The sequence below is a fragment of the Mercurialis annua genome, linkage group LG1-X (genome assembly GCF_937616625.2).
Source record: "Mercurialis annua linkage group LG1-X, ddMerAnnu1.2, whole genome shotgun sequence".
NCBI classification, from domain to species: Eukaryota; Viridiplantae; Streptophyta; class Magnoliopsida; order Malpighiales; family Euphorbiaceae; genus Mercurialis; species Mercurialis annua.
In genome coordinates this window covers 32,381,552-32,406,551 of record NC_065570.1, presented here as the reverse complement: position 1 = coordinate 32,406,551, position 25,000 = coordinate 32,381,552, and the positions used below count along the sequence as shown (strand labels likewise).

The 25,000-nt window shown below is 33.1% G+C and overlaps 5 protein-coding genes, 5 non-coding genes and 3 pseudogenes across 10 annotated transcripts in view; 10 read left to right on the top strand and 3 right to left on the bottom strand.

The window, feature by feature from the left end:
• Positions 1-1,842, top strand: part of LOC126665853 (photosystem I P700 chlorophyll a apoprotein A2-like) — a 2,207-nt pseudogene extending 365 nt beyond the window's left edge.
• A 575-nt stretch (positions 1,843-2,417) lies between these two features.
• On the top strand, positions 2,418-2,491 carry TRNAM-CAU (transfer RNA methionine (anticodon CAU)). The gene has a single exon. It is a non-coding gene; the product is annotated as a tRNA-Met (tRNA).
• A 1,848-nt stretch (positions 2,492-4,339) lies between these two features.
• LOC126660075 (photosystem II CP43 reaction center protein-like) lies at positions 4,340-7,650 on the bottom strand (annotated as a pseudogene).
• Positions 7,651-8,492: 842 nt separating this feature from the next.
• Positions 8,493-8,564, bottom strand: TRNAT-GGU (transfer RNA threonine (anticodon GGU)). Its single transcript has one exon. It is a non-coding gene; the product is annotated as a tRNA-Thr (tRNA).
• Positions 8,565-10,177: 1,613 nt separating this feature from the next.
• On the top strand, positions 10,178-10,261 carry TRNAY-GUA (transfer RNA tyrosine (anticodon GUA)). The gene has a single exon. It is a non-coding gene; the product is annotated as a tRNA-Tyr (tRNA).
• Positions 10,262-10,745: 484 nt separating this feature from the next.
• On the top strand, positions 10,746-10,819 carry TRNAD-GUC (transfer RNA aspartic acid (anticodon GUC)). Its single transcript has one exon. It is a non-coding gene; the product is annotated as a tRNA-Asp (tRNA).
• A 2,640-nt stretch (positions 10,820-13,459) lies between these two features.
• On the bottom strand, positions 13,460-13,530 carry TRNAC-GCA (transfer RNA cysteine (anticodon GCA)). Its single transcript has one exon. It is a non-coding gene; the product is annotated as a tRNA-Cys (tRNA).
• A 1,115-nt stretch (positions 13,531-14,645) lies between these two features.
• Positions 14,646-17,880, top strand: LOC126664690 (DNA-directed RNA polymerase subunit beta-like). The gene is given in 5 exon segments (XM_050357199.2): positions 14,646-15,125; positions 15,127-15,410; positions 15,412-15,581; positions 15,584-16,866; positions 16,869-17,880. Coding segments are annotated over 5 exon segments (3,207 nt in total). The 5' UTR covers positions 14,646-14,660; the 3' UTR covers positions 17,874-17,880.
• On the top strand, positions 17,879-18,518 carry LOC126668207 (DNA-directed RNA polymerase subunit beta'-like). Its single transcript, XM_050361420.2, has one exon. The coding sequence runs from the start codon at positions 17,879-17,881 to the stop codon at positions 18,332-18,334; it is 456 nt and encodes a 151-aa protein (XP_050217377.2). The 3' UTR covers positions 18,335-18,518.
• A 53-nt stretch (positions 18,519-18,571) lies between these two features.
• On the top strand, positions 18,572-19,732 carry LOC130015009 (DNA-directed RNA polymerase subunit beta'-like; annotated as a pseudogene).
• Positions 19,733-20,679: 947 nt separating this feature from the next.
• LOC126664694 (DNA-directed RNA polymerase subunit beta''-like) lies at positions 20,680-22,845 on the top strand. The gene is made up of 2 exons (XM_050357204.2): positions 20,680-21,703; positions 22,169-22,845. The coding sequence occupies exons 1-2, from the start codon at positions 20,773-20,775 to the stop codon at positions 22,843-22,845; spliced, it is 1,608 nt and encodes a 535-aa protein (XP_050213161.2). The 5' UTR covers positions 20,680-20,772.
• Positions 22,846-23,086: 241 nt separating this feature from the next.
• Positions 23,087-24,020, top strand: LOC126664692 (ATP synthase subunit a, chloroplastic-like). The gene is given in 2 exon segments (XM_050357201.2): positions 23,087-23,331; positions 23,333-24,020. Coding segments are annotated over 2 exon segments (747 nt in total). The 5' UTR covers positions 23,087-23,101; the 3' UTR covers positions 23,850-24,020.
• Positions 24,021-24,800: 780 nt separating this feature from the next.
• The window catches only part of LOC126664693 (ATP synthase subunit c, chloroplastic), a 1,336-nt gene continuing 1,136 nt past the window's right edge, over positions 24,801-25,000 (top strand). Inside the window, exon 1 of the mRNA XM_050357203.2 lies at positions 24,801-25,000. This exon is cut by the window's right edge and continues 1,136 nt beyond it. Coding sequence (XP_050213160.1) covers positions 24,926-25,000 — 75 coding nt within the window. The 5' untranslated portion in view covers positions 24,801-24,925.

Here is a 25,000-nt window from a genome sequence, read left to right as displayed (position 1 = left end):
ATGGTGGTATACAATTGGTTTACGTACTAATGAAGATCTTTATATTGGAGCTCTTTTTCTATTATTTCTTTCTGCCCTAGCCTTACTAGCAGGTTGGTTACACCTACAACCGAAATGGAAAACAAGCGTTTCGTGGTTCAAAAATGCGGAATCTCGTCTCAATCATCATTTGTCAGGACTATTCGGAGTAAGCTCTTTAGCTTGGACAGGACATTTAGTCCATGTTGCTATTCCTGGCGCTAGGGGAGAATATGTTCGATGGAATAATTTTTTAGATGTATTACCACATCCCCAAGGATTGGGCCCACTTTTTACAGGTCAGTGGAATCTTTATGCTCAAAATCCCGATTTAGGTAATCATTTATTTGGTACCTCTCAAGGAGCAAGAACTGCCATTCTAACCCTTCTCGGGGGGTTCCGTCCACAAACACAAAGTTTATGGCTGACCGATATTGCACACCATCATTTAGCTATTGCATTTCTTTTTCTCGTCGCGGGTCATATGTATAGAACTAACTTTGGGATTGGGCACAGTATAAAAGATCTTTTAGAAGCACATATTCCTCCGGGAGGGCGATTGGGGCGTGGACATAAGGGTCTTTATGACACTATCAACAATTCACTTCATTTTCAATTAGGCCTTGCTCTAGCTTCTTTAGGAGTTATTACTTCCTTAGTAGCTCAACACATGTACTCATTACCTGCTTATGCATTTATAGCGCAAGACTTTACTACTCAAGCTGCGTTATATACTCATCACCAATACATCGCAGGATTCATCATGACAGGAGGTTTTGCTCATGGAGCTATCTTTTTTATTAGAGATTACAATCCGGAACAGAATGAGAATAATGTATTGGCAAGAATGTTAGACCATAAAGAAGCTATCATATCCCATTTAAGTTGGGCCAGCCTCTTTTTGGGATTCCATACTTTGGGACTTTATGTTCATAATGACGTCATGCTTGCTTTTGGTACTCCGGAGAAATAAATCTTGATCGAACCCATATTTGCCCAATGGATACAATCTGCTCACGGTAAAACTTCATACGGGTTCGATGTACTTTTATCGTCAACGAATAGTCCAGCCTTCAATGCAGGTCGAAGCATATGGTTGCCCGGCTGGTTAAATGCTATTAATGAAAATAGTAGTTCATTATTCTTAACAATAGGGCCTGGAGACTTCTTGGTTCATCATGCCATTGCTCTAGGATTACATACAACCACATTGATCTTAGTAAAAGGTGCTTTAGATGCACGCGGTTCAAAGTTAATGCCAGATAAAAAGGATTTTGGTTATAGTTTTCCTTGCGCGGCGGTACTTGTGATATTTTGGCTTGGGACGCATTTTATTTGGCGGTTTTCTGGATGTTAAATACCATTGGATGGGTTACTTTTTATTGGCATTGGAAGCACATCACATTATGGCAGGGTAATGTTTTGCAGTTTAATGAATCATCCACTTATTTGATGGGATGGTTAAGAGATTATCTATGGTTAAACTCTTCGCAACTTATCAATGGATATAACCCTTTTGGTATGAATAGCTTATCGGTCTGGGCGTGGATGTTCTTATTTGGACATTTTGTTTGGGCTACTGGATTTATGTTTTTAATTTCTTGGCGTGGATATTGGCAGGAATTGATTGAAACTTTAGCATGGGCCCATGAACGTACACCTTTGGCTAATTTGATTCGATGGAGAGATAAACCAGTGGCTCTTTCCATTGTGCAAGCAAGATTGGTTGGATTAGCCCACTTTTATGCAGGTTATATCTTCACTTATGCGGCTTTCTTGATTGCCTCTACATCAGGTAAATTTGGTTAATTTTTTTTGTTACTGTATCCACGAAAATATCATTTTTTTCTCCGGGTAAGGCGACTTTTTCTATTTCTACATCTAGGATCCGACTTGTATCAGCGATACTAATACGAAGTGAAATATTATGGCAAGGAAAAGTTTGATTCAGCGGGAGAAGAAGAGGCAAAAATTGGAACAAAAATATCATTTGATTCGTCGATCCTCAAAAAAAGAAATAAGCAAAGTTCCGTCGTTAAGTGATAAATGGGAAATTCATGGAAAGTTACAATCCCCACCACGAAACAGTGCACCGACACGTCTTCATCGACGTTGTTTTTAGACCGGAAGACCGAGAGCAAACTATCGAGACTTTGGACTATCCGGACACGTACTTCGTGAAATGGTTCATGCATGTTTGTTACCGGGAGCAACAAGATCGAGTTGGTAAGGATTAAAAATTTCCCTTCATTTTTCTAGTCATTTTTATAATCATCCGTCGTAGAGGGGTCCCTTTACCATTCTGTATAAATACGCTATTCTATTTGTACATATATGGTAGAGGGGCGCATTCAATCTTTATTTGTCCATTAGATTAGTTTCCGGTTCTTCTCTTCATTCGCGGGGTAGAGCAGCTTGGTAGCTCGCAAGGCTCATAACCTTGAAGTCACGGGTTCAAATCCCGTCCCCGCAACATTTTTTTGTAAAAAAAAATTAGGGTTATCCCCGTTAACTACGTTAACTATTAATTAGTTAATTTTTAACTAATTAATAATTAAAAAGATAAAGAAATATAGGGAATAGAATCACTATATTATCATGGTCAACTATACTGAATCTTTTATCCTATTTTATCCTATTAAATCGATTTAATAGGATAAATGCCTTACCTTGAGCGGATAGCGGGAATCGAACCCGCGTCTTCTCCTTGGCAAAGAAATTTTTTACCATTCGACTATATCCGCGTCTGGATCATACATATTTGTGAACAGCTATGCTCGATATTTCGGGACGATTATTATTCTATAATATATATTATAGAATAATAGAATTCTATGTATATTCTAAATTCTAAATTATAGAATTTGTATATTATAGAATTTCTATATATTTATTGAATATAATATAATTATTATTTATTCTATGTTATTCTATATTTATTTATTAATTTAATTATATATTAATTTAAAATTTAATTATATATTAATTTAAAATTTAATTATATATTATTAATTATATATTATTATATAATATTATATAAATTATTATTATAATTATATAATATTATTCTATATTTTATTTATTATATAGAGAATATATATTTAAATATATTTCTATATTTATTAATTTATTTATTATATATATTTATAATATATTAATAAATTAAATTATAATATAGAAAATAAATTCTATTAATATTAATAGAATACTTTTTTTAATAGAATCTATTTTCTATAATTTTTATTACATCTATTCTATTTTATTACATATATCTATTTTATTCCATTTTTTATTTGATTTGTATTGATTTGTAATAGATTTATTTATATATAATAAATTTTTTATCCCATTAGACGAAATTTTATATTGAATTCCATTTAAAAATTACAAAAAGCAAAGTTTGACCCCTCCCTCTAATTTTTTTGTTCTCTTTATTTGTATTTTGCATTTTTAGAATTTAGACTTTTATTGAATTTTAATGTGTTTCGCAACCCGAAAGGGTTCGGGGGAGGGGTCATTTTATTTTTATATCTGAAACAATGAGGTTCAAGAGATGAGAGAATTAAGGATACCTACCAGAAAAACCAATCCAATCCATAATGATGCACCGGAAAATACAACATTTTTATTACTCGACCAACCATCAGGAGAAGAAAAAACAACGGGTACACTAATCAGTAAGATTGATGAAGTAACGATTAATGCAAACACAGCCAATTGGAAAGCAATAGTCATGTTTCTAATCCTCCAAGCTACCAACAAAAGAACTATACCATTTGATCCCTCTATAAAATTGTAAAAAAAATGCATCATGAGGGGATTGTGCCATGAATCCATTGATTCTATATGACTTATGACCACCCTTTCCCATTTTAGGGGGGGGGGGGGTCGTTTTTTACTTCACAAATGGTCATGCTAGATCCTGCATCTATCTATCTATTAGATATATATAAATAGACTTATCGACTCATACCAAATATCTTTTTATAGTACAGTGATGATATCAACTCCGATGGCTTCTATTCTATTCGGCAGAATAAAAATAAAATAGTAAAATAGAAATTATCTTTCGGAGAGATGGCCGAGTGGTTGATAGCTCCGGTCTTGAAAACCGGTATAGTTCGCAAAGAACTATCGAGGTTTCGAATCCCTCTCTCTCCTTTTTTTCTCGATGAGTAGATTTATGTCTTTATTGGTTTTGACTGGCCCAGTATCATAAATGTAAATGGCTCGGCTAGGTGAGATAGCCGAGCCAGAAAAAAATAGATTAGATATAAATGAGTTGAAACGAAAGGAAAAAGGAACACTTTTTAAGTAATGCCCTAATCCACCCAATCAATATGTATTGTAGAATCAAATGAATTCCTACTTTAAGTATTGGGCCTCTTGTTTCAGTTAGTTAAGAGGAGTCATGGAAAGAACAGGTTCAAAATCGCGATCAATTCCTTTTTCAAATCTTGCTGCAGCGGCACGAGCCCTTCCCGCGTGCCATAAATGACCTACGAATAGGAAGAACCCTAGAATAAAATGAGAGGTAGCTAACCAACTTCTAGGAGAGACATAATTGACTGCATTGATCTCGGTAGCTACACCACCTACAGAATTTATCGAACCTAAAGGCGTGTGGGTCATATATTCTGCGGAACGGCGTTCTTGCCAAGGTTGTATGTCTTTTTTCAACCTACTCAAGTCCAAACCATTTGGACCTCTTAGAGGTTCTAACCAAGGATCACGCAGATCCCAAAAACGCATAGTTTCGCCTCCAAAAATAACTTCTCCGGTAGGCGAACGCATTAAATATTTACCTAACCCGGTAGGTCCTTGAGCGGACCCCACGTTAGCTCCAAGACGTTGATCTCTAACTAGAAAAGTAAAAGCTTGAGCTTGAGAAGCTTCTGGTCCAGTGGGCCCGTAAAACTCACCAGGGTAGGCGGTATTATTGAACCAGACAAATCAACAAGCAATGAAACCAAAAACAGCTAAAGCACCTAAACTATAAGACAAGTAAGCCTCTCCAGACCATACAAGTGCACGCCGAGCCCATGCAAAGGGTTTGGTTAAGATATGCCAGATTCCACCCAATATACAAATGGAACCTAACCATATATGTCCTCCAATTATATCTTCCAAATCGTCCACACTAACAATCCATCCTTCCCCTCCAAAGGGGGATTTTAGTAAATAACCAAAAATAACACTTGGGCTAAGGGTTAAGTTAGTAATTTTTCTTACATCTCCCCCCCCCCCCCGAGCCCAGGTATCATATACACCCCCAAAATAAAGAGCCTTGAATACTAGAAGAAAAGCACCTATACCTAGCAAGATTAAGTGAATACCTAAAATGGTTGTCATTTTATTTCTATCTTTCCATACATAACCAAAAAATGGAAAAGATTCTTCAAGAGTCTTAGGACCCAGAAGTGCATGATAAATACCGCCAAAGCCCAATACTGCAGAGGAAATTAAGTGAAGTACGCCAGATACAAAGTATGGAAAGGTGTCTATAACTTCCCCGCCAGGACCTACCCCCCAACCTAGAGTAGCTAGGTGGGGAAGTAAAATTAATCCTTGTTCATACATTGGCTTCTCCGGTACGAAATGAGCCACTTCGAATAGGTTCATTGCTCCGGCCCAGAATACGATTAATCCCGCATGGGCTACATGAGCTCCCAGTAGTTTACCGGATAAATTGATAAGTCGGGCATTCCCAGCCCACCAAGCGAAACCAGTGGTTTCTTGGTCACGGCCGGCTAAAGATAAAGTTCCATTAAAGAGCGTTTTCACGTGGTAGAACCTCCTCAGGGAATATAAGGTTTTCATGAGGCTGATCTTGAGCCGCCATCCAAGCCCGAATACCCTCGTTTAAGAGAATATTTTTAGTGTAGAAAGTTTCAAATTCAGGATCTTCTGCTGCACGGATTTCCTGAGAAACGAAGTCATAGGCACGTAGATTCAGGGCCAGGCCGACTACTCCAAGAGCGCTCATACATAAACCGGTTACGGGGACAAATAGCATAAAGAAATGTAACCAGCGTTTATTGGAAAAAGCAACCCCAAAGATTTGAGACCAAAATCGGTTAGCGGTGACCATTGAATAAGTTTCTTCAGCTTGAGTTGGGTTAAAAGCACGGAATGTATTTGCACCATCACCATCTTCAAATAAAGTATTTTCTACAGTAGCACCATGAATAGCACATAGCAGAGCCGCGCCCAATACACCGGCAACCCCCATCATATGAAATGGGTTCAGCGTCCAGTTATGAAACCCTTGGAAAAAGAGGATAAATCGAAATATAGCTGCTACACCAAAATTAGGCGCAAAAAACCAACCAGACTGACCTAGTGGATAAATCAGGAATACATAAACAAAAACAGCAATTGGGCCAGAGAATGCGATTGCATTATAAGGTCGTAATTGCACAGACCGAGCAAGTTCAAATTGACGTAGCATAAAACCTATTAGCCCGAAAGCACCGTGGAGAGCAACAAAAGTCCACAAACCGCCTAATTGACACCAACGAGTAAAATCTCCTTGTGCTTCAGGACCCCATAGTAATAACAAAGAATGTGCTAAGCTATTAGCAGGAGTAGAAACTGCGGCGGTTAAGAAGTTGCAACCTTCCAAATATGAACTAGCCAATCCATGGGTATACCATGAGGTTACAAAGGTTGTACCAGTGAACCAACCCCCTAAGGAGAAATAGGCACAAGGAAAGAGCAATAGACCGGACTAACCTAAAAAACGAAACGGTCCCTCCGTAACCAGTCATCCATAATATCAAATAAATCATTTTCATCTTTGGTAAATTTACCCAGGGCTATAGTCATCGTGATCCTCCTATTCAATCAACTACTTCAACCATTTCCGAGCACCGCACAGCATTTTCAGGGCTTTTGAAGTTTCTATCATTTATATCATTTATGTATGATTTGATTTCTTGTACACTGCCCTTTCTAATTTATAATGGGTTTCGAAGATAAAAATTCTTTATCCGTCCATAAACTAACTTAGTAAAATTCATGAATTCACTTCGGTTATTCCTTCTTATACTTATAGTCTTAATAACCATATTAACCATGAATTTTTTTATGACTCATCAAATCAAATTCAAATCAATCAGATAGATGAATTTTTTCAAATCACTGCTCAAGGAACAAGCGATCCGCCTCTCTTTACTAGTAGATTCTCGAGCGTATTTGTCTCATTCTATCAAACTAATCCTATTCTTGGATCTTGTTCCTGAGATTTCTAAAAATCGATATTTTCACGTATTCTTCGAATTTCTATGTGCATTAAACTGCTATAGTAGCCTATATTTTATTATTTTATACTTTATTCTTTCTCGCCAACTTTTTTCTATTTCTTTTTGCCATTTTTGTTATATTTCTTTTTCCTTCAGATAAAATAAAAAAAACCAGAATATTTTTTAGGTCAAAGCAAGAAAGACACTTCGAATATTTTTCTATTTACTTTACTTTATATCTGTTAGAAAATAAGAAAGAGAGTGGATTTTCTTATTATTAAAATATGAATATGAAAAGAAATAGAAAACTTTAAATGAAAGGATTTTCAAATAAAAGTCTTTTTCTCACACCTAATTCTACATTATATTGTCGGAATAAAAATATGGTATGTATTGATATGAAAATATTTGGTACATGAAGCCAGGATTTGATAGATATCAATCTTATTATATAAAAATCTTATATACGTATAAATAGCAATATAAATGGAGGAAGGAAATAGTGATCTATTCTTAATAGATAGAATAACTAGGAGCAAGAAGATTTAATCAGAAATATCGACAGATTTTTTCGGAGTCCAAAGAAAAGAAATATGAAAATGAAAGAAAAAGCAGAGCTACTATTTCAATTTCATCTATATCGAATTTTACTAGCAGAATAGTAGATATAGTGATGATGCAATAAGTTAGGTCCACTTACTTTTTATTTTTCTTTTATTGATTTCTAATCTAATCTTTCCAATGGATTTAATGGAAAATAAAAAAGGCAATTTAAGAGCCAATTTATGATTATTTATTTTATTTTAATATATTAAACAAATGTTCAACTTTCTAACTATTTAGAATTAATTAGAATTAAGAGTTTCTAAGTATATAAAATAGACTCTATTTTTTAATCTACTTATATTTTATAAGTAATATTTTATAAATATACTCTATTTATATAATAGATTCCATTTATATAGTAAAAATCATTATAAAAAATCATTAGAATATTAATTTAATAGAGATATGGTATAAATCATTATAATGTATAATTAGAATGTTAATTTTTTTAAAATTTTTAATTTCCATTTTCGAATTAATTAAAATTCGAGAGTTTCATACTTTTTTTATGATATGATAAATATTAACAATATTTCTATTTGAAGAGAGAATAGAAATATTATTAAATAGGAATATTCTCGCTGGTCTTTTCTTTTTTTATTATTAAAAATTAAAAAAGACCAAAGCCCCTTATCGGATTTGAACCGATGACTTACGCCTTACCATGGCGTTACTCTACCACTGAGTTAAAGGGGCCCATTTGATTCAATTTCTGAATTGAGCTACTATGTAGATAAGATAGATCATCTATATAAATAGCTTCAAAATAAAATTCATCGAAGAAAATAAATTTAATAAAATAAATCTATATCTATAAATGTAAAGCTATAAATAAAATAAATCAAATCGACAACTATAAATCGATTTTACTATTTTAATATAATTTTCAATAGAATAATATTTTAGAATTTTCTATAATTATTAGAATATTCTAATTAGAATAATTTTCTAATTTTTTATATAATTTTTTCTAATTTATATAATGTTTTCTATTTCGAATTAGATAATTAGAATAATCTAATTTTGAATATATTTAATATAAATTTAGAATAATCTAATTCTTAATATATTTAACTTAATAAATGTAATATAATGTAATATATAATAAATATAAATTTAATATAATATTAATATAATATATTAATATAATATTAGTATAATAAATAAATAATTAATATATTTACATAATAATGAATATATTGAATATAATAGAATATAATAATTGATTAATATAATAATAATGAAATGAAAAATAGAAAATTAAAAAGAATAAAATAAAATAATAATAAAATAGTTTACTTATAACTTAGAAATAATATTCTTAGAAAGAATATTATTATCTAATTATTAGATAAGAGAATTATTAAATATTCAAAAAATTAGAATAGAATTCGAAATTCATATATAATATAAACTAATATAAATTAGAATAAGTATATTCATAAGTATATTCTAATAAATAAATATAGGTAAGTATAGGAAGTAGATTCCTAGTAGTTAATTTAGGATTTGATTTACCTAGGGAGTATAGGCTAAACTAGTAAATATGGGTAAAAAATAGTTTATTGATATTGAATTTGATAAATATCAATCAAATGGATTTATCAAGACCGAACCTAATTGAATTCACTATCGAAATTCATTTGATTGATACATGTATTTAGTAATTCAACATAGATCCAAGAGCGAATCGGTAATGAAAAGATTCTATTTGTCCCCTAAACCAAATTCTTAAAATGAAATTAGATAGCTTGTTGATGTCTATCCCTCTTACTAAATCTAAATTTCTCATTTGTTAAATTACTGGTTTAGCGTGAGAGAGAGATATGCCTATTTATTTTAACACGGAGTTAATTAATGTACTGGAACGAAAGCGAAAGAAAATCGAGTTAATCCGATTTTCTTACTTTTTGGCAGACCCATTGAAAGAATCTTTTGTATTATTTCTAATTGTTCTTCTATTTTCTATTCGATTATTTATTAATTTATTAATTTATTAATTCTATTTTATTTATTATTCTTAGAATGGATAATAGTGAATATACAAATCACAAAAATCTATCAAATCGTGAAGGGCGGAAAGATTCTTCGACTCTAGTCATACCATTTTGTTATATTGACAATTTCAAAAAACTGTTCATACTATGAGCATAGTATGCCGGCGGTCGGGCAAATACGCCCCCATCGTCTAGTGGTTCAGGACATCTCTCTTTTAAGGAGGTAGCGGGGATTCGACTTCCCCTGGGGGTAGGGTATTACGAAAGGAAGTTGATCATGGATTCTTACTAAGTTTGGAATTGCTTCTTCCTGGGTCGATGCCCGAGTGGTTAATGGGGACGGACTGTAAATTCGTTGGCAATATGTCTACGCTGGTTCAAATCCAGCTCGGCCCAATAATTCACTGATCCGCCATGAAATGATATAACCCCTTTGTTCTTTTGTTCTCTCGAAATGCCTCATAGGGAAAAAAAGTAAAAATTTCGGATATATCTTTACCTGTTCTTTATTTAATTTGTTTTATTTCTTTTTTTTCTCACAAATTCCGATCTTGCTAATGATCTAGATTCAGATCAGGATTTGTAAGTACAAAGTCTAAGAAAAAGAGTAATGTAAAGAAAAAGGATTTTTTCTTTACATTTGAAAGATTTTTTTATTATCAATCGGCGTTGACTTGAAATAACGAAAAGATGCCTAGGAATCTCTGCCCCTTTTATCACTAAAGTGTGTATCATCAATATAAATATACCCCCCCCCCCCTTCTGTTATATACAACAACGCGGTAATTCCAATCTAAAACCTAAATAGTAAAATTGAAAGAGAAAGGGTTTGAATGAAATCATAAGAATATATATGATGTACAACTTTTTGCATTTCCCGGGGATTGTAGTTCAATTGGTCAGAGCACCGCCCTGTCAAGGCGGAAGCTGCGGGTTCGAGCCCCGTCAGTCCCGACGGATAAAAATCCAATAATCTAATAAAAATACATCAATGCATCTTTTTCTTTTCTGCGAAAGGGGGACAAATAGCCTAATTTCATTTCCAGGGGGATCTTTCTTATTCTTTTTCTTTATTTTCGTTTTACATTTCTCATCAAAGTCAATACAAATATGGGAATTTTCCTTTTTTTAACTAGTACTGGTTGATAGACATATATGTGGATTAGTGCAATTATTGGTAGCATTATATTGAAGATTCCAAAAGATACTATACTTATACTGAGTTTGGGTTTTTTGATTATTCCCAACCCATATAATGAATAATGAAATCGAATCGAGTACCATATCTTTTCCCGTAACGCATACACAAATAGAATTTGTATTTATTTGTATGTACCATACAAAATAAATACAAATTGTTTTAATAGAATCCTTTAAATCTGAAAAGTCTCTTTTTTTGCTTCGATTTTGTGCAATCTCAATTACAAATTTGAATTTGAAACAATCTATCTCTTTAAAATTCAAATTGCGCATTAAAGTTTTTTTTAATATATTCTATACTTTCCATTAGCAAGGAAAGATAATATTAATAAAATAAATATCAAATAAAAAAAGTAAAGTAATGGAAAAAATTATCAATTGAATCAAGAATCCAAGCCATTTTTGAATTCGATATGGATAAACGATCTTTCTATGTTATACTATTCAATTCTCGACGATGAATCGATTTGATAACTCCGATATTGTTATTCATGATATTATTGATCAGACTCAATATCATCGAGATGGAATTCATCCCATTGAATTTTATTTAAGGCGAAAGATTTATTATCTCTATGGGATGAAATCCCGAGTTATTACGAAATAAATAAAAATGAAACGATTAGATTTTAGATTATGGAAGTAAATATTCTTGCGTTTATTGCGACTGCCCTGTTCATTCTAGTTCCTACTGCCTTTTTACTTATAATTTACGTAAAAACGGTTAGTCAAAGTGATTAATTTGAATGAAAGTTGACTTCATTTTACTTCTTGGTTCTTATCAATGATTGAAGAAAACAAATGAAAAGGATTCCTATTTTGAGTCTTAGATGAAATTAGCAGTATTCTACGAGATCCGATAGTATGATAGAAAGAAATATATTTCTTTCTATCATACTATCCGTTTTTTCTAGTATATACAGTTGTACTATATAAAAATATAGTCTGAATCGACTTAATATAGATAAATCTATAATAATATTATCTCAGATTCATATGTCTGGATATCAATTATCCATATGCAATGTACATAACGTCTCAATTCGATTTCTTCATCAATATTGATTTGTGCCGATTCCAATTAATCTGAAATAGTCGAAAGGAAACTCTTACTCTTACTTTTAGGATTCTAATTCCTAGATTTATTATTATTTTCAATATGAACCCCGACATGTCTCAAAACAATAAAATCAATGAAAAGGAATTCTATAAAAAACGATTTTCAATTTCAACGAAAAGGATTAGTAAATCCTGCCGATTTTTAACCTTTGAATCATAATAGGAAATGAGTCAAATCAATAAGGTATAGCATAAATCAAATTTCTCTAAATCTAAAATAATAAAACAAATACTAAACTAAGCACTAAGCACGAAAATCTCTTAGTATGCGTAGTATCTCATTGGAGAACCACTATGTTTCTCTTATTTCCCATAGAAAATTCACTTAATTTAATCACTTTTAATAATTAATAAAAGAACTGCTTTCATTTCTCATAGAAAAGGGCAAACAAAAAAAGAAGGGGGTTCTGTTCTTCCTCATTCTTCATATAGAATTCTAGTAAGAACCTGTTTATCGAAATAGAGAATTTAGGAAGAATTGGGTTGGAATCAATTTCCTATCATTTATATTCCTTTTAGTTTTGAAATAGGAACACGAGAATCATTGAAATATTTGTTTGATTATGATTAAAATATGATTAATTAATCCTATTTTAATTAATAAAAAAGAAAAGGTATTCTTCCTATATTATTCATCGAATACATTACTTCACTCGAATCCAATATCATTTGAAAATGGGATATGAAGATATTTTTAATTCAATTGCTAAATTTGGAATAAATTAGCAATTGAATTAAATAATTCAATTGCTAATTAATAAATTCAAAATTAAATATTGTCGGAATGGTTTATAAAAAAATTGATAGAGTTTGATTTCTCAACTCAATTAATACCTCTAAAGTCCACTTCTTCCCCATACTACGAGTGAAAGGGAAAATGTAAAGACTCCCATTAAAGCAGACCAAGAAAGACTTATTATATCCATGTAAATTATGTCCTCTATGAATATGAAGGGATTTTTCCATTATTGTTCACTAATATAATAATAGGAGAATTGTTGGAACAGAGTCAAAACAAAAAAAGATTATGTTCAATATATTGAATATTGATGAAAAAAATCCAATTAATTCAAAGAAGTTCTTATCTTATTCTTATAAGATTGCTACTAGAATCGAAAAAATTTTAGTAGAAATTTAAGTACAAACAAAATAGCCAGCAATACCTTTGGAAGTATCAAGAAGCCTTTTCCTCCGCGTGCTTCCATTGGGAACAAATTTGATAAGTTATATCAGCAAAAGAAAAACGAATAAGATATTTTGCGTCTTTTGTTAATCAGGCGACACCCGGATTTGAACTGGGGAAAAAGGATTTGCAGTCCCCCGCCTTACCACTCGGCCATGCCGCCAGGGCAACATAAACATAAAATAGACAAACCCCCCCCTCTTTTTTCTAAATTCCTAAAAAAAATCCTTCTTTTTTTTTGATTGGATCTATCTTTTCAATTAATTTTGTATAGTATCTCAAAACACATACTATCTAAATTTTTCTATTATATATTGCTATTGAAATGAAAAGTCAATTTTTAGTCACAAACTCCAAAATTAAGTACAAAGTGGAAACGTTAACTATTTACTGTGAATTCATGTCATGAACGATTCTTCGATTTGAATCTAAAATTGTATTTCTCTAATCTTAATGATATAAAAAAATCAAAATGGATACGTAATCAATCCATATTGATTCTTTTCAATAAAAAAAATTCTTCTCAGTTTCAATTATAACAACAATTATGAGTATATGTAAACCCTAGAACTGAAAATTTTCTGCAGATATCTATCTTATCTATCTATGATTCCTATAAGAAAAATTTGATTCAATGAAAATGGAATAAAAATTTTGATAGAGCATGACATGTGCTGTCCAAAATAGAACTGCAGTAAAAGGAGAGACATATATATAAATAGCTATAGTTATGGGCTAGTTATGTCCCCGTATATTTTATGTATGTTTAATAAGCCTTATTATGTTTGTTTTATCTTATGCACTTCAATAGTATTATATGAACTCGCTTAAATAAAAAAAAATATAAACAAAATCTTCTATGTTTATGCGAATTTTGTTGAACACTTGATTCGGATTATTGGTTCTTTTTCTCATCGAAAGATGAAGTCCTGTATTTTATTGGTATCCAGGCGTATCAGAATATGTAATATCATAATAATGGTAGAAATGAAATCATTTTTTTTTGCTATTCTATATAAATTTTTATAAGTCTAAGGTAAGTGGAATTTCTCAATTCCTTTCCAGTTTTATCTGTTGCAAATTCGAATTTGAGTATAAACGTCTCTTTATTCTATTCCTCCGTTCATACGTATTTCATAGATTTCATATCTATGGAGTTAGATAAAATTTTATGTGATTCTGTAAACAGAATATAAAGTCCATCGTTCCTAGATCGATCCATCTAATTGGAATGAAGAACGATCCAATAAAATAATGGGATTTTTTTAATAAATAATAAACAGAAAATTTAAAATGCTCGGGGATGCAAATGAGGGAGTGTCTACAATACCTGGATTTAATCAGATATAATTTGAAGGATTTTGTAGGTTCATTGATCAGGGCTTAACAGAAGAACTTCATAAGTTTCCAAAAATGGAAGATACAGATCAAGAAATTGAATTTCAATTATTTGTAGAAACATATCAATTAGTAGAACCGTTGATAAAAGAAAGAGACGTTGTATATGAATCACTTACATATTTTTCTGAATTATATGTATCCGCGGGATTAATTTGGAAAACGAGTAGGGATATGCAAGAACAAACAATTTTTATTGGAAACATTCCTCTAATGAATTCCCTGGGAACTTTTATAATAAATGGAATATACAGAATTGTGATCAATCAAATATTGCAAAGTCCCGGTATCTATTACCGGTCAAAATTGGATCATAATGGAATTTCGGTCTATACCGGCACCATAATATCAGATTGGGGGGGGGGGGCGATTAGAATTAGAGATTGATAGAAAAGCAAGAATATGGGCTCGTGTGAGTAGGAAACAGAAAATATCTATTCTAGTTCTATCATCCGCTATGGGTTTGAATCTAAGAGAAATTTTAGAGAATGTGTGCTACCCTGAGATTTTCTTATCTTTCCTGAATGATAAAGAAAAAAAAATTGGGTCAAAGGAAAATGCCATTTTGGAGTTTTATCAACAATTTACTTGTGTAGGTGGAGATCCAGTATTTTCTGAATCCTTATGCAAGGAATTACAAAAAAAAAATTCAACAAAGATGTGAATTAGGAAGGATTGGTCGATTAAATATGAACCGGAGACTGAATCTTGATATACCTCATAACAATACATTTTTGTTACCGCGAGATATATTGGCAGCTGCGGATCATTTGATTGGAATGAAATTTGGAATGGGTACGCTTGACGATATAAATCATTTAAAAATAAACGTATTCGTTCTGTAGCGGATCTTTTACAAGATCAATTCGGATTGGCTCTGATTCGTTTAGAAAATGCGGTTAGAGGGACTCTATGTGGAGCAATTAGGCATAAATTGATACCGACCCCTCAAAATTTGGTAACTTCAACTTCATTAACAACCACTTATGAATCTTTTTTCGGATTACACCCACTGTGTCAAGTTTTGGATCGAACTAATCCATTGACACAAATAGTTCATGGGAGAAAATTGAGTTATTTGGGTCCCGGAGGATTGACAGGGCGAACTGCTAGTTTTCGGATACGAGATATACACCCTAGTCACTACGGGCGCATTTGCCCAATTGACACATCTGAAGGAATCAATGTTGGACTTATTGGATCTTTAGCAATTCATGCCAAGATTGGTCATTGGGGGTCTTTAGAAAGCCCATTTTATGTAATCTCTGAGGGATTCAAAAAAGTACGTATGCTTTATTTATCACCAAATAGAGAGGAATACCATATGGTAGCGACAGGAAATTCTTTGGCGCTAAATCGGGGTGTTCAGGAAGAACAGGTTGCTCCAGCTCGATATCGTCAAGAATTCCTGACTATTGCATGGGAACAAGTACATCTTCGAAGTATTTTTCCCTTACAATATTTTTCTATTGGAGCTTCCCTCATTCCTTTTATTGAGCATAATGATGCGAATCGGGCTTTAATGAGTTCTAATATGCAACGTCAAGCAGTTCCACTTTTTCAGTCCGAAAAATGCATTGTTGGAACTGGATTGGAACGCCAAGTGGCTCTAGATTCGGGGGTTCCTGCTATAGCCGAACATGAAGGAAAGATAATTTATACTGATATTGATAAGATCATTTTATCGGGAAATGGAAATACTTTATGCATTCCATTAGTTCTGTATCAACGTTCCAACAAAAATACTTGTATGCATCAAAAAACTCAGGTTCAGCGGGGTAAATGCATTAAAAAGGGACAAGCTTTAGCGGATGGTGCCGCTACAGTTGGTGGTGAACTCGCCTTGGGCAAAAACATATTAGTGGCTTATATGCCATGGGAAGGTTACAATTTTGAGGATGCGGTACTCATTAGTGAACGTCTGGTATATGAAGATATTTATACTTCGTTTCACATACGGAAATATGAAATTCAGACTCATGTGACAAGCCAAGGACCCGAAAGGATCACTAATGAAATAGCACATCTAGAAGCCCATTTACTCCGAAATTTAGATAAAAACGGAATTGTGATGCTAGGATCTTGGGTAGAAGCGGGCGATATATTTTAGTAGGTAAATTAACGCCTCAAATGGCGAAAGAATCGTCGTATGCTCCCGAAGATCGATTATTAAGAGCCATACTTGGAATTCAGGTATCTACTTCAAAGGAAACTTGTCTAAAACTACCTATAGGTGGTAAGGGGCGAGTTATTGATGTGAGGTGGGTCCAGAAAAAGGAGAGTTCCAGTTATAATCCGGAAATGATTCGTGTATATATTTTACAGAAACGTGAAATCAAAGTGGGTGATAAAGTCGCCGGAAGGCATGGAAATAAAGGCATCATTTCAAAAAAATTACCTAGACAAGATATGCCTTATTTGCAAGATGGAAGACCTGTTGATATGGTCTTCAACCCATTAGGAGTACCTTCACGAATGAATGTAGGACAGATATTTGAATGCTCACTCGGGTTAGCGGGAGGTATGCTAGATAGACATTATCGAATAGCACCCTTTGATGAGAGATATGAACAAGAGGCTTCGAGAAAACTAGTATTTTCTGAATTATATGAAGCTAGTAAGCAAACAGCAAATCCATGGATATTTGAACCCGAGTATCCGGGAAAAAGTAGAATATTTGATGGAAGAACGGGGGACCTTTTTGAGCAGCCTGTTATAATAGGAAAGCCTTATATCTTGAAATTAACTCATCAAGTTGATGATAAAATACATGGACGTTCCAGTGGACATTATGCACTTGTTACCCAACAACCACTTAGAGGAAGGGTCAAGCGAGGGGGACAACGAGTCGGAGAAATGGAGGTTTGGGCTCTAGAAGGATTTGGTGTTTCTCATATTTTACAAGAAATGCTTACTTATAAATCGGATCATATTAGAGCTCGCCAAGAAGTGCTTGGTACTACAATCATTGGAGGAACAATACCTAAACCTGAAGATCCTCCGGAATCTTTTCGATTACTCGTTCGAGAACTACGATCTTTGTCTCTGGAACTGAATAATTTCCTTGTATCTGAGAAGAACTTCCAGATTAATAGGAAGGAAGCTTAATCGGAATGAATCATAATTTTTCTTCTATGATTGATCGGTATAAACATCAACTCCGAATTGGATCAGTTTCGCCTCAACAAATAAGTGCTTGGGCCAATAAAATCCTACCTAATGGAAAGGTTGTTGGAGAAGTGACAAAACCTTATACTTTTCATTACAAAACCAATAAACCTGAAAAAGATGGATTGTTTTGTGAAAGAATTTTTGGGCCTATAAAAAGTGGAATTTGTACTTGTGGAAATTATCGAGTAATCAGAAATGAAAAAGACGACCCAAAATTTTGTGAACAATGCGGAGTCGAGTTTGTTGATTCTCGGATACGAAGATATCAAATGGGCTACATCAAACTGGCATGCCCAGTAACTCATGTATGGTATTTGAAACGTCTTCCTAGTTATATTGCAAATCTTTTAGATAAATCTCTTAAAGAATTAGAAGGTCTAGTATATTGCGATGTGTGATTTGATCGAAATTCTGATTTTACAGTTTTGGAATGAAAGAAAAACTGTCATCCCAAAAGAAATGGGATGTCCTGGATCTGACATGTCTCTTGAGAGGAGTAATATGAAGCTCAGAATTATGGGTGTATTCAATACTCCCTAATAAAAGAGGAATTGGTCTATGGTCGCTGCAGTAACAAATAAATAGGAATTCGTAGTTGTACCTCGTGAAAACCGACTTCTTTCTTTCTTTCTTTTTAAAAATAGAAAGAAACTATGTTTATACTCAAGTAATCAACTATGTCATGGTTACGGGAGTCTATACATCGCATATAGGCCTTAATAGCATCGTGGCATAACCATCGAGGTGAGTTCAGGACCTAAGAGATCGAATAGAAAGAGACATAGACAAATAAATCCCTTATGATATGAATTGATATGAATTCTAGGATACTAGAAATTTCTCGTTCGAAAGGAAGTAGACTACTCAAGAATTTCACATTTCATTTAGGTCGTAATTGTGAAAATTGAATAAGTTGTGATAATTGAATAAAGAATTCATAAATTCTAAAAAACATTAAAAAAAATGGAAGAATGAATTAATGAGAGCTTGCTTGCTATTCATTATTCAATTCAGTGGGAACTTGAGTAAGGAGTAGCTCTTTTTTTTTTTATCGATTTTGAAATTGGAAAGCAGGAACCCTTTCTTTCGATTTCTATTTGGTATAATTACTTGAGCCGGATGAGAGGAAACTTTCACGTCCGATTTTGAAGGGGGAGACCTTATAGTATAGGAGTATAGGATCCTATCCCAATTTTTCTTTTGCTAGGCCCATAGCTAAAAAACCTACTTTTTTACGATTACGTGGTTCATTCGAATATGAAATCCAATCCTGGAAATACAGTATTCCACTTTTTTTTACTGCTCAAGGTTTCGATACATTTAGAAATCGCGAAATTTCTACAGGAGTTGGTGCTATCCGAGAACAATTAGCCGATCTAGATTTGCGAATTATTATAGATTATTCATCAGTAGAATGGAAAGAATTAGGGGAAGAAGGGCCTACGGGGAATGAATGGGAAGATCGAAAAGTTGGAAGAAGAAAGGAGTTTTTGGTTAGACGCGTGGAATTAGCCAAGCATTTTGTTCGAACAAATATAGAACCAGAATGGATGGTTTTATGTCTATTACCAGTTCTTCCCCCCGAGTTGAGACCGATCATTCAGATAGATGGTGGTAAACTAATGAGTTCAGATATTAATGAACTCTATAGAAGAGTTATCTATCAGAACAATACTCTTATTGATCTATTAACAACAAGTAGATCTACGCCAGGGGAATTAGTATCGCTTTTTTTTCATTCCCGAAGAAGTGTATATTTTACCCGAATCATCTCCACTAATGGTACGGAACAATAGTATCATTGGAGTCAATACACCGATTGCTTTAAATACAAGAAGTCGAGTGGGCGGATTGGTCCGAGTGGAGAGGAAAAAAAATGGAACTTAAAATCTTTTCTGGAGATATCCATTTTCCGGGAGAGATAGATAAAATATCCCGACACGGTGGTATCTTGATACCACCAGGAGCACTAAAAACAAATTCTAAGAAATCAAAAAAACTGAAAAATTGGATCTATATCCAACGAATCACACCTACCAGGAAAAAGTATTTTGTTTTGGTTCAACCAGTAATCATATATGAGATAACGAACGGTATAAATTTAGAAACACTTTTCCGCCAGGATCTATTGCAGGAAAAGGATAATCTGAAACTGCGAGTTGTCAATTATATTCTTTCTGGAAATGGTAAACCAATTCGGGGAATTTCTGACACAAGTATTCAATTAGTTCGTACTTGTTTAGTGTTGAATTGGGACCAAGAAAAAAAAAGTTCTTGTATCGAAGAGGCGCGCGCTTCTTTTGTTGAAGTAAATACAAATGGTCTGATTCGTGATTTCTTAAGAATCAACCTAGAGAAATCCCCTATTTCCTATATCAGTAGAAAAAGGAACGGCCAATCGGGTTCAGGACCGATCTCTAATAATGGGTCAAATCGCACCAATACCAATATTAATCCATTTTATCCCACTTATTCCAAGACAAGGATTCAACAATCACGTAAACAAAATCAAGTAACTATTAGTACGTTGTTGAATAGAAATAAGGAATGTAAATCTTTGAGAATTTTGTCATCATCTAATTATTTTCGAATGGATCCCGTCAACGATGTAAAAAATTGCAATGGAATAAAAGAATCAATTAAAATTAAAAGAGACCCTATAATTCCAATTAGCAATTTGTTGGGCCCTTTAGGAACAGCCCTTCTAATTGCTAATTTTTATTTATTTTACCATTATAAAAATTTAATATTAATAACTCATAATCGAATCTCAGTAACTAAATATTTGAAACTTGACAATTTAAAACAGACTTTTCGAGTATTTAAATATTATTTAATGGATGAAAATGGGAGAGTTTTTAATCCCGATCCATGCAGTAACGGCGTTTTGAATCCATTCAATTTGAATTGGTATTTTCTCCATTATAATTATGATCATAATTATTGTGACGAAAGTTTCACAATAATTAGCCTGGGGCAGTTTATTTATGAAAATTTATGTATCGCCAAAAGCGGACCACATCTAAAATCGGGTCAAGTTATAATTATTCACATTGGCTCTGTAGTAATAAGATCAGCTAAGCCTTATTTGGCCACTCCAGGAGCAACTGTTCATGGCCATTATGGAGAAATCCTTTACGAAGGAGATACATTAGTTACATTTACATATGAAAAATCGAGATCGGGTGATATAACGCAGGGTCTTCCAAAAGTGGAACAAGTGTTAGAAGTGCGTTCAATTGATTCAATATCGATAAACCTAGAAAAGAGAGTTGAGGGTTGGAACGAGTATATACCAAGAATTCTTGGGATTCCTTGGGGATTCTTAATTGGTGCTGAGCTAACTATAGTGCAAAGCCGTATCTCTTTTGTTAATAAGATCCAAAAGGTTTATCGATCCCAAGGGGTGCAGATCCATAATAGGCATATAGAAATTATTGTACGTCAAATAACATCAAAAGTATTGGTTTCAGAAGACGGAATGTCTAATGTTTTTTTACCCGGAGAACTAATTGGATTGTTGCGAGCGGAACGCACGGGACGTGCTTTGGAAGAAGCCATCTGTTACCGAGTCATATTATTGGGAATAACGAGAGCGTCTTTGAATACTCAAAGTTTCATATCCGAAGCCAGTTTTCAAGAAACTGCTCGCGTTTTAGCAAAAGCTGCTATCCGCGGCCGTATCGATTGGTTAAAAGGCCTGAAAGAAAACGTTGTTCTAGGCGGTATGATACCCGTTGGTACCGGATTCAAAGTATTAGTACAAGGTTCAAGGCAACATAAGAATATTCCTGTGAAAACTAAAAAGAATAATTTATTCGAGGGGGGATTGAGAGATCGAGAGATTTTATTCCACCACAGAGAGTTATTTGATTCTTGCATTGTAAAAAATTTCTATGATACATAAGAACAATCATTTACATTTATAGGATTTGATTACTCCTAACAGCGGATTCATCCTTTTATTTTAATTAATTTAATTAATTAAGGGCGGTCTGTTACATGCGATTCGTTAGTTAATAGTAAAGTAATAAAGAAAATAAGGAATAGAAAGAAATTAATTGCTTGGATCGTATATCAACGTCCAATCTCCGGGAAAAGAGAAGGTTCCGTCGGAACAATTATTTATTTCAAGGGGCCCCATTTCTCTTTTTTCTTTGAAAAAAAAGAAAAAGAGAGAGAGGAGGTGTAGGGAGAAATGATAACAAGATATTGGAACATTAATTTAGAAGAGATGATGAAAGCAGGAGTTCATTTTGGTCATGGTACTAGAAAATGGAATCCGAGAATGGCACCTTATATCTCTGCAAAGCGTAAGGGTATTCATATTACAAATCTTACTAGAACGGCTCGTTTTTTATCAGAAGCTTGTGATTTAGTTTTTGATGCAGCAAGTAGGAAAAAACAATTTTTAATTGTTGGTACCAAAAATAAAGCAGCGGATTCTGTAGCACGAGCTGCAATAAAGGCTCGGTGTCATTATGTTAATAAAAAATGGCTCGGCGGCATTTTAACAAATTGGTCCACTACAGAAACTAGACTTCAAAAGTTCAGGGATTTAAGAATGGAACAAAAGACAGGTAGACTCAACCGTCTTCCGAAAGGAGATGCGGCTCGGTTGAAGAGACAGTTAACTCGCTTGCAAACATATCTGAGCGGGATTAAATATATGACAGGGTTACCTGATATTGTAATAATCGTTGATCAGCAAGAAGACTATACGACTCTTCGGGAATGTATCACTTTAGGAATTCCAACGATTTGTTTAATTGATACAAAATGTGACCCAGATCTCGCGGATATTTCAATTCCAGCGAATGATGACGCTATAGCCTCAATCCGATTAATTCTTAATAATTTAGTATTTGCAATTTGTGAAGGTCGTTCTAGCTATATGCGAAATCCCTGATTAATAATAAGATAAAGTAATAAAATAATAAGATAAATAAATTATTTTGCGAATTCCATAGATTTATGGAATCAGTTACTGTATCCTGAATCGTACAAAAGAGATAAATATAACTGGGTATTTTATGTAATTTGTTAGTATCTAAAAATACAATTTAAATGGAAAATAGACAATTTTTGTGGACAAATAAAAAAAAAGATGATTGAATCAAAATTATTCCTTTTTTAAAAAGTTTTCTTTATTTTCAGAGGGCAATATGAATGTTCATGTTCTATCATGTTCCATCAACACACTAAAAGGGATATATGATATATCCGGTGTGGAAGTAGGCCAGCATTTCTATTGGAAAATAGGAGGTTTCCAAGTCCATGCCCAAATACTTATTACTTCTTGGGTTGTAATTGCTATCTTATTAGGTTCAGCCGTTGTAGCTGTTCGAAATCCACAAACCATTCCGACTGGCGGTTAGAATTTCTTCGAATATGTTTGAATTCATTCGAGATGTGAGCAAAACTCAGATTGGAGAGGAATACGGCCCATGGGTCCCCTTTATTGGAACTATGTTTCTATTTATTTTTGTTTCTAATTGGGCGGGGGCGCTTTTACCTTGGAAGATCATAGAATTACCTCATGGGGAGTTAGCCGCACCTACGAATGATATAAATACGATCGTTGCTTTAGCTTTACTTACATCAATAGCATATTTTTATGCGGGCCTTAGCAAAAAAGGATTGGGTTATTTCGGTAAATACATTCAACCAACTCCAATCCTTTTACCCATTAACATTTTAGAAGATTTCACAAAACCCTTATCGCTTAGCTTTCGACTTTTCGGAAATATATTAGCGGATGAATTAGTAGTTGTTGTTCTTGTTTCTTTAGTACCTTTAGTGGTTCCTATACCAGTCATGTTCCTTGGATTATTTACAAGTGGTATTCAAGCTCTTATTTTTGCAACTTTAGCTGCGGCTTATATAGGTGAATCCATGGAAGGGCATCATTGATTCATTTTTAAAATTGTCTTTTTTATACTGTAAGGCAATCTATGCCTTGTTCAAGATAATCTACTTACACTTAGTGAATATAAATATACACATAAATCGACAAAAAGAAAAAGGTCTATACAATCTAAAGAGTCGTCAAAAACTAAAGGAAAAAAGATTACGATGTTAAATTGTAAAATAAAAGGAAAGAGATCTAAAAGATCTTTTTCCTAGAATTTTTTTTGGCCATTTATACCTTCTTCAAATGAATATTGTCTTGTTAGGAGTTATAATTTGAATAAGAATTCTTTATTTGTTTACAATGTGTAATTAAAAAATGAGGTTCTATCGAGCGATTTCCATTTCAGTTAGTTTTATTTTTAATTAAACGATTGACTAAAAGAAAGTATTATTATTAATAAAGAATAAATTACATGAACTTAGATCAACCAAAAAGTTCTATGCAATGATTCAGACTTATAAATTCTTCCATTTAGGTTGATTGTATCCGTGTGGGATAATGATAAGGAAGAGAAGAATTTATGAAAAAGAAAAATGAGATTCAGAAAAGGAGAATCAAACGAGGTGTATGTAATATATACACTTAAAATTAAGATACGAATAGTTGGTTTACGTTATGTAAGAAGGACGTGTATATGGAATATTAATATTAACGAGTTATATATGAGTTAAAAGATATATCGAATCGGCCTACTACCGGAGATTTAGATAGAGATTCCAAGAAAAGTCTTTCCATTTGTAACTGTGAATTGAATATCGAATAAAGAGATTCAATCAAGAAAAAGAATGACGAGTTTGAATTTAACGAATGATTTGTAACAAAGAAAGAAATGGAAAAATAAAAAAGTTGTATGAATTCATAAAAACTTTGTGGATAGGAACTAAAAAATAAATATTGAAGTAGTTCTATCGAAGTCGTTCTGATGATTCAATAATATTATTACCTAAATTGGGAGTTCTTAGTTACTTCGACTGGATAAAAATATTATTGATGGAATAAATAATTAAGTCATAATTTATTGATTGATTGTATCATTAACCATTTCTTTATTTTATTTTGGTGCGAGGAACTTATCATGAATCCATTGATTTCTGCCGCTTCCGTTATTGCTGCTGGTTTGGCCGTCGGGCTTGCTTCTATTGGACCTGGG

Excerpts from the sequence above, each read along its gene's own strand:
- LOC126664694 (XM_050357204.2), top strand. The coding sequence starts at position 20,773 with ATGGATGAAAATGGGAGAGTTTTTAATCCCGATCCATGCAGTAACGGC. Across the intron at positions 21,704-22,168 it reads ATTCAAAGTATTAGTACAAG|AGATGATGAAAGCAGGAGTT; the intron begins GTTCAAGGCAAC and ends TTAATTTAGAAG.
- LOC126668207 (XM_050361420.2), top strand. The coding sequence starts at position 17,879 with ATGAATCATAATTTTTCTTCTATGATTGATCGGTATAAACATCAACTC.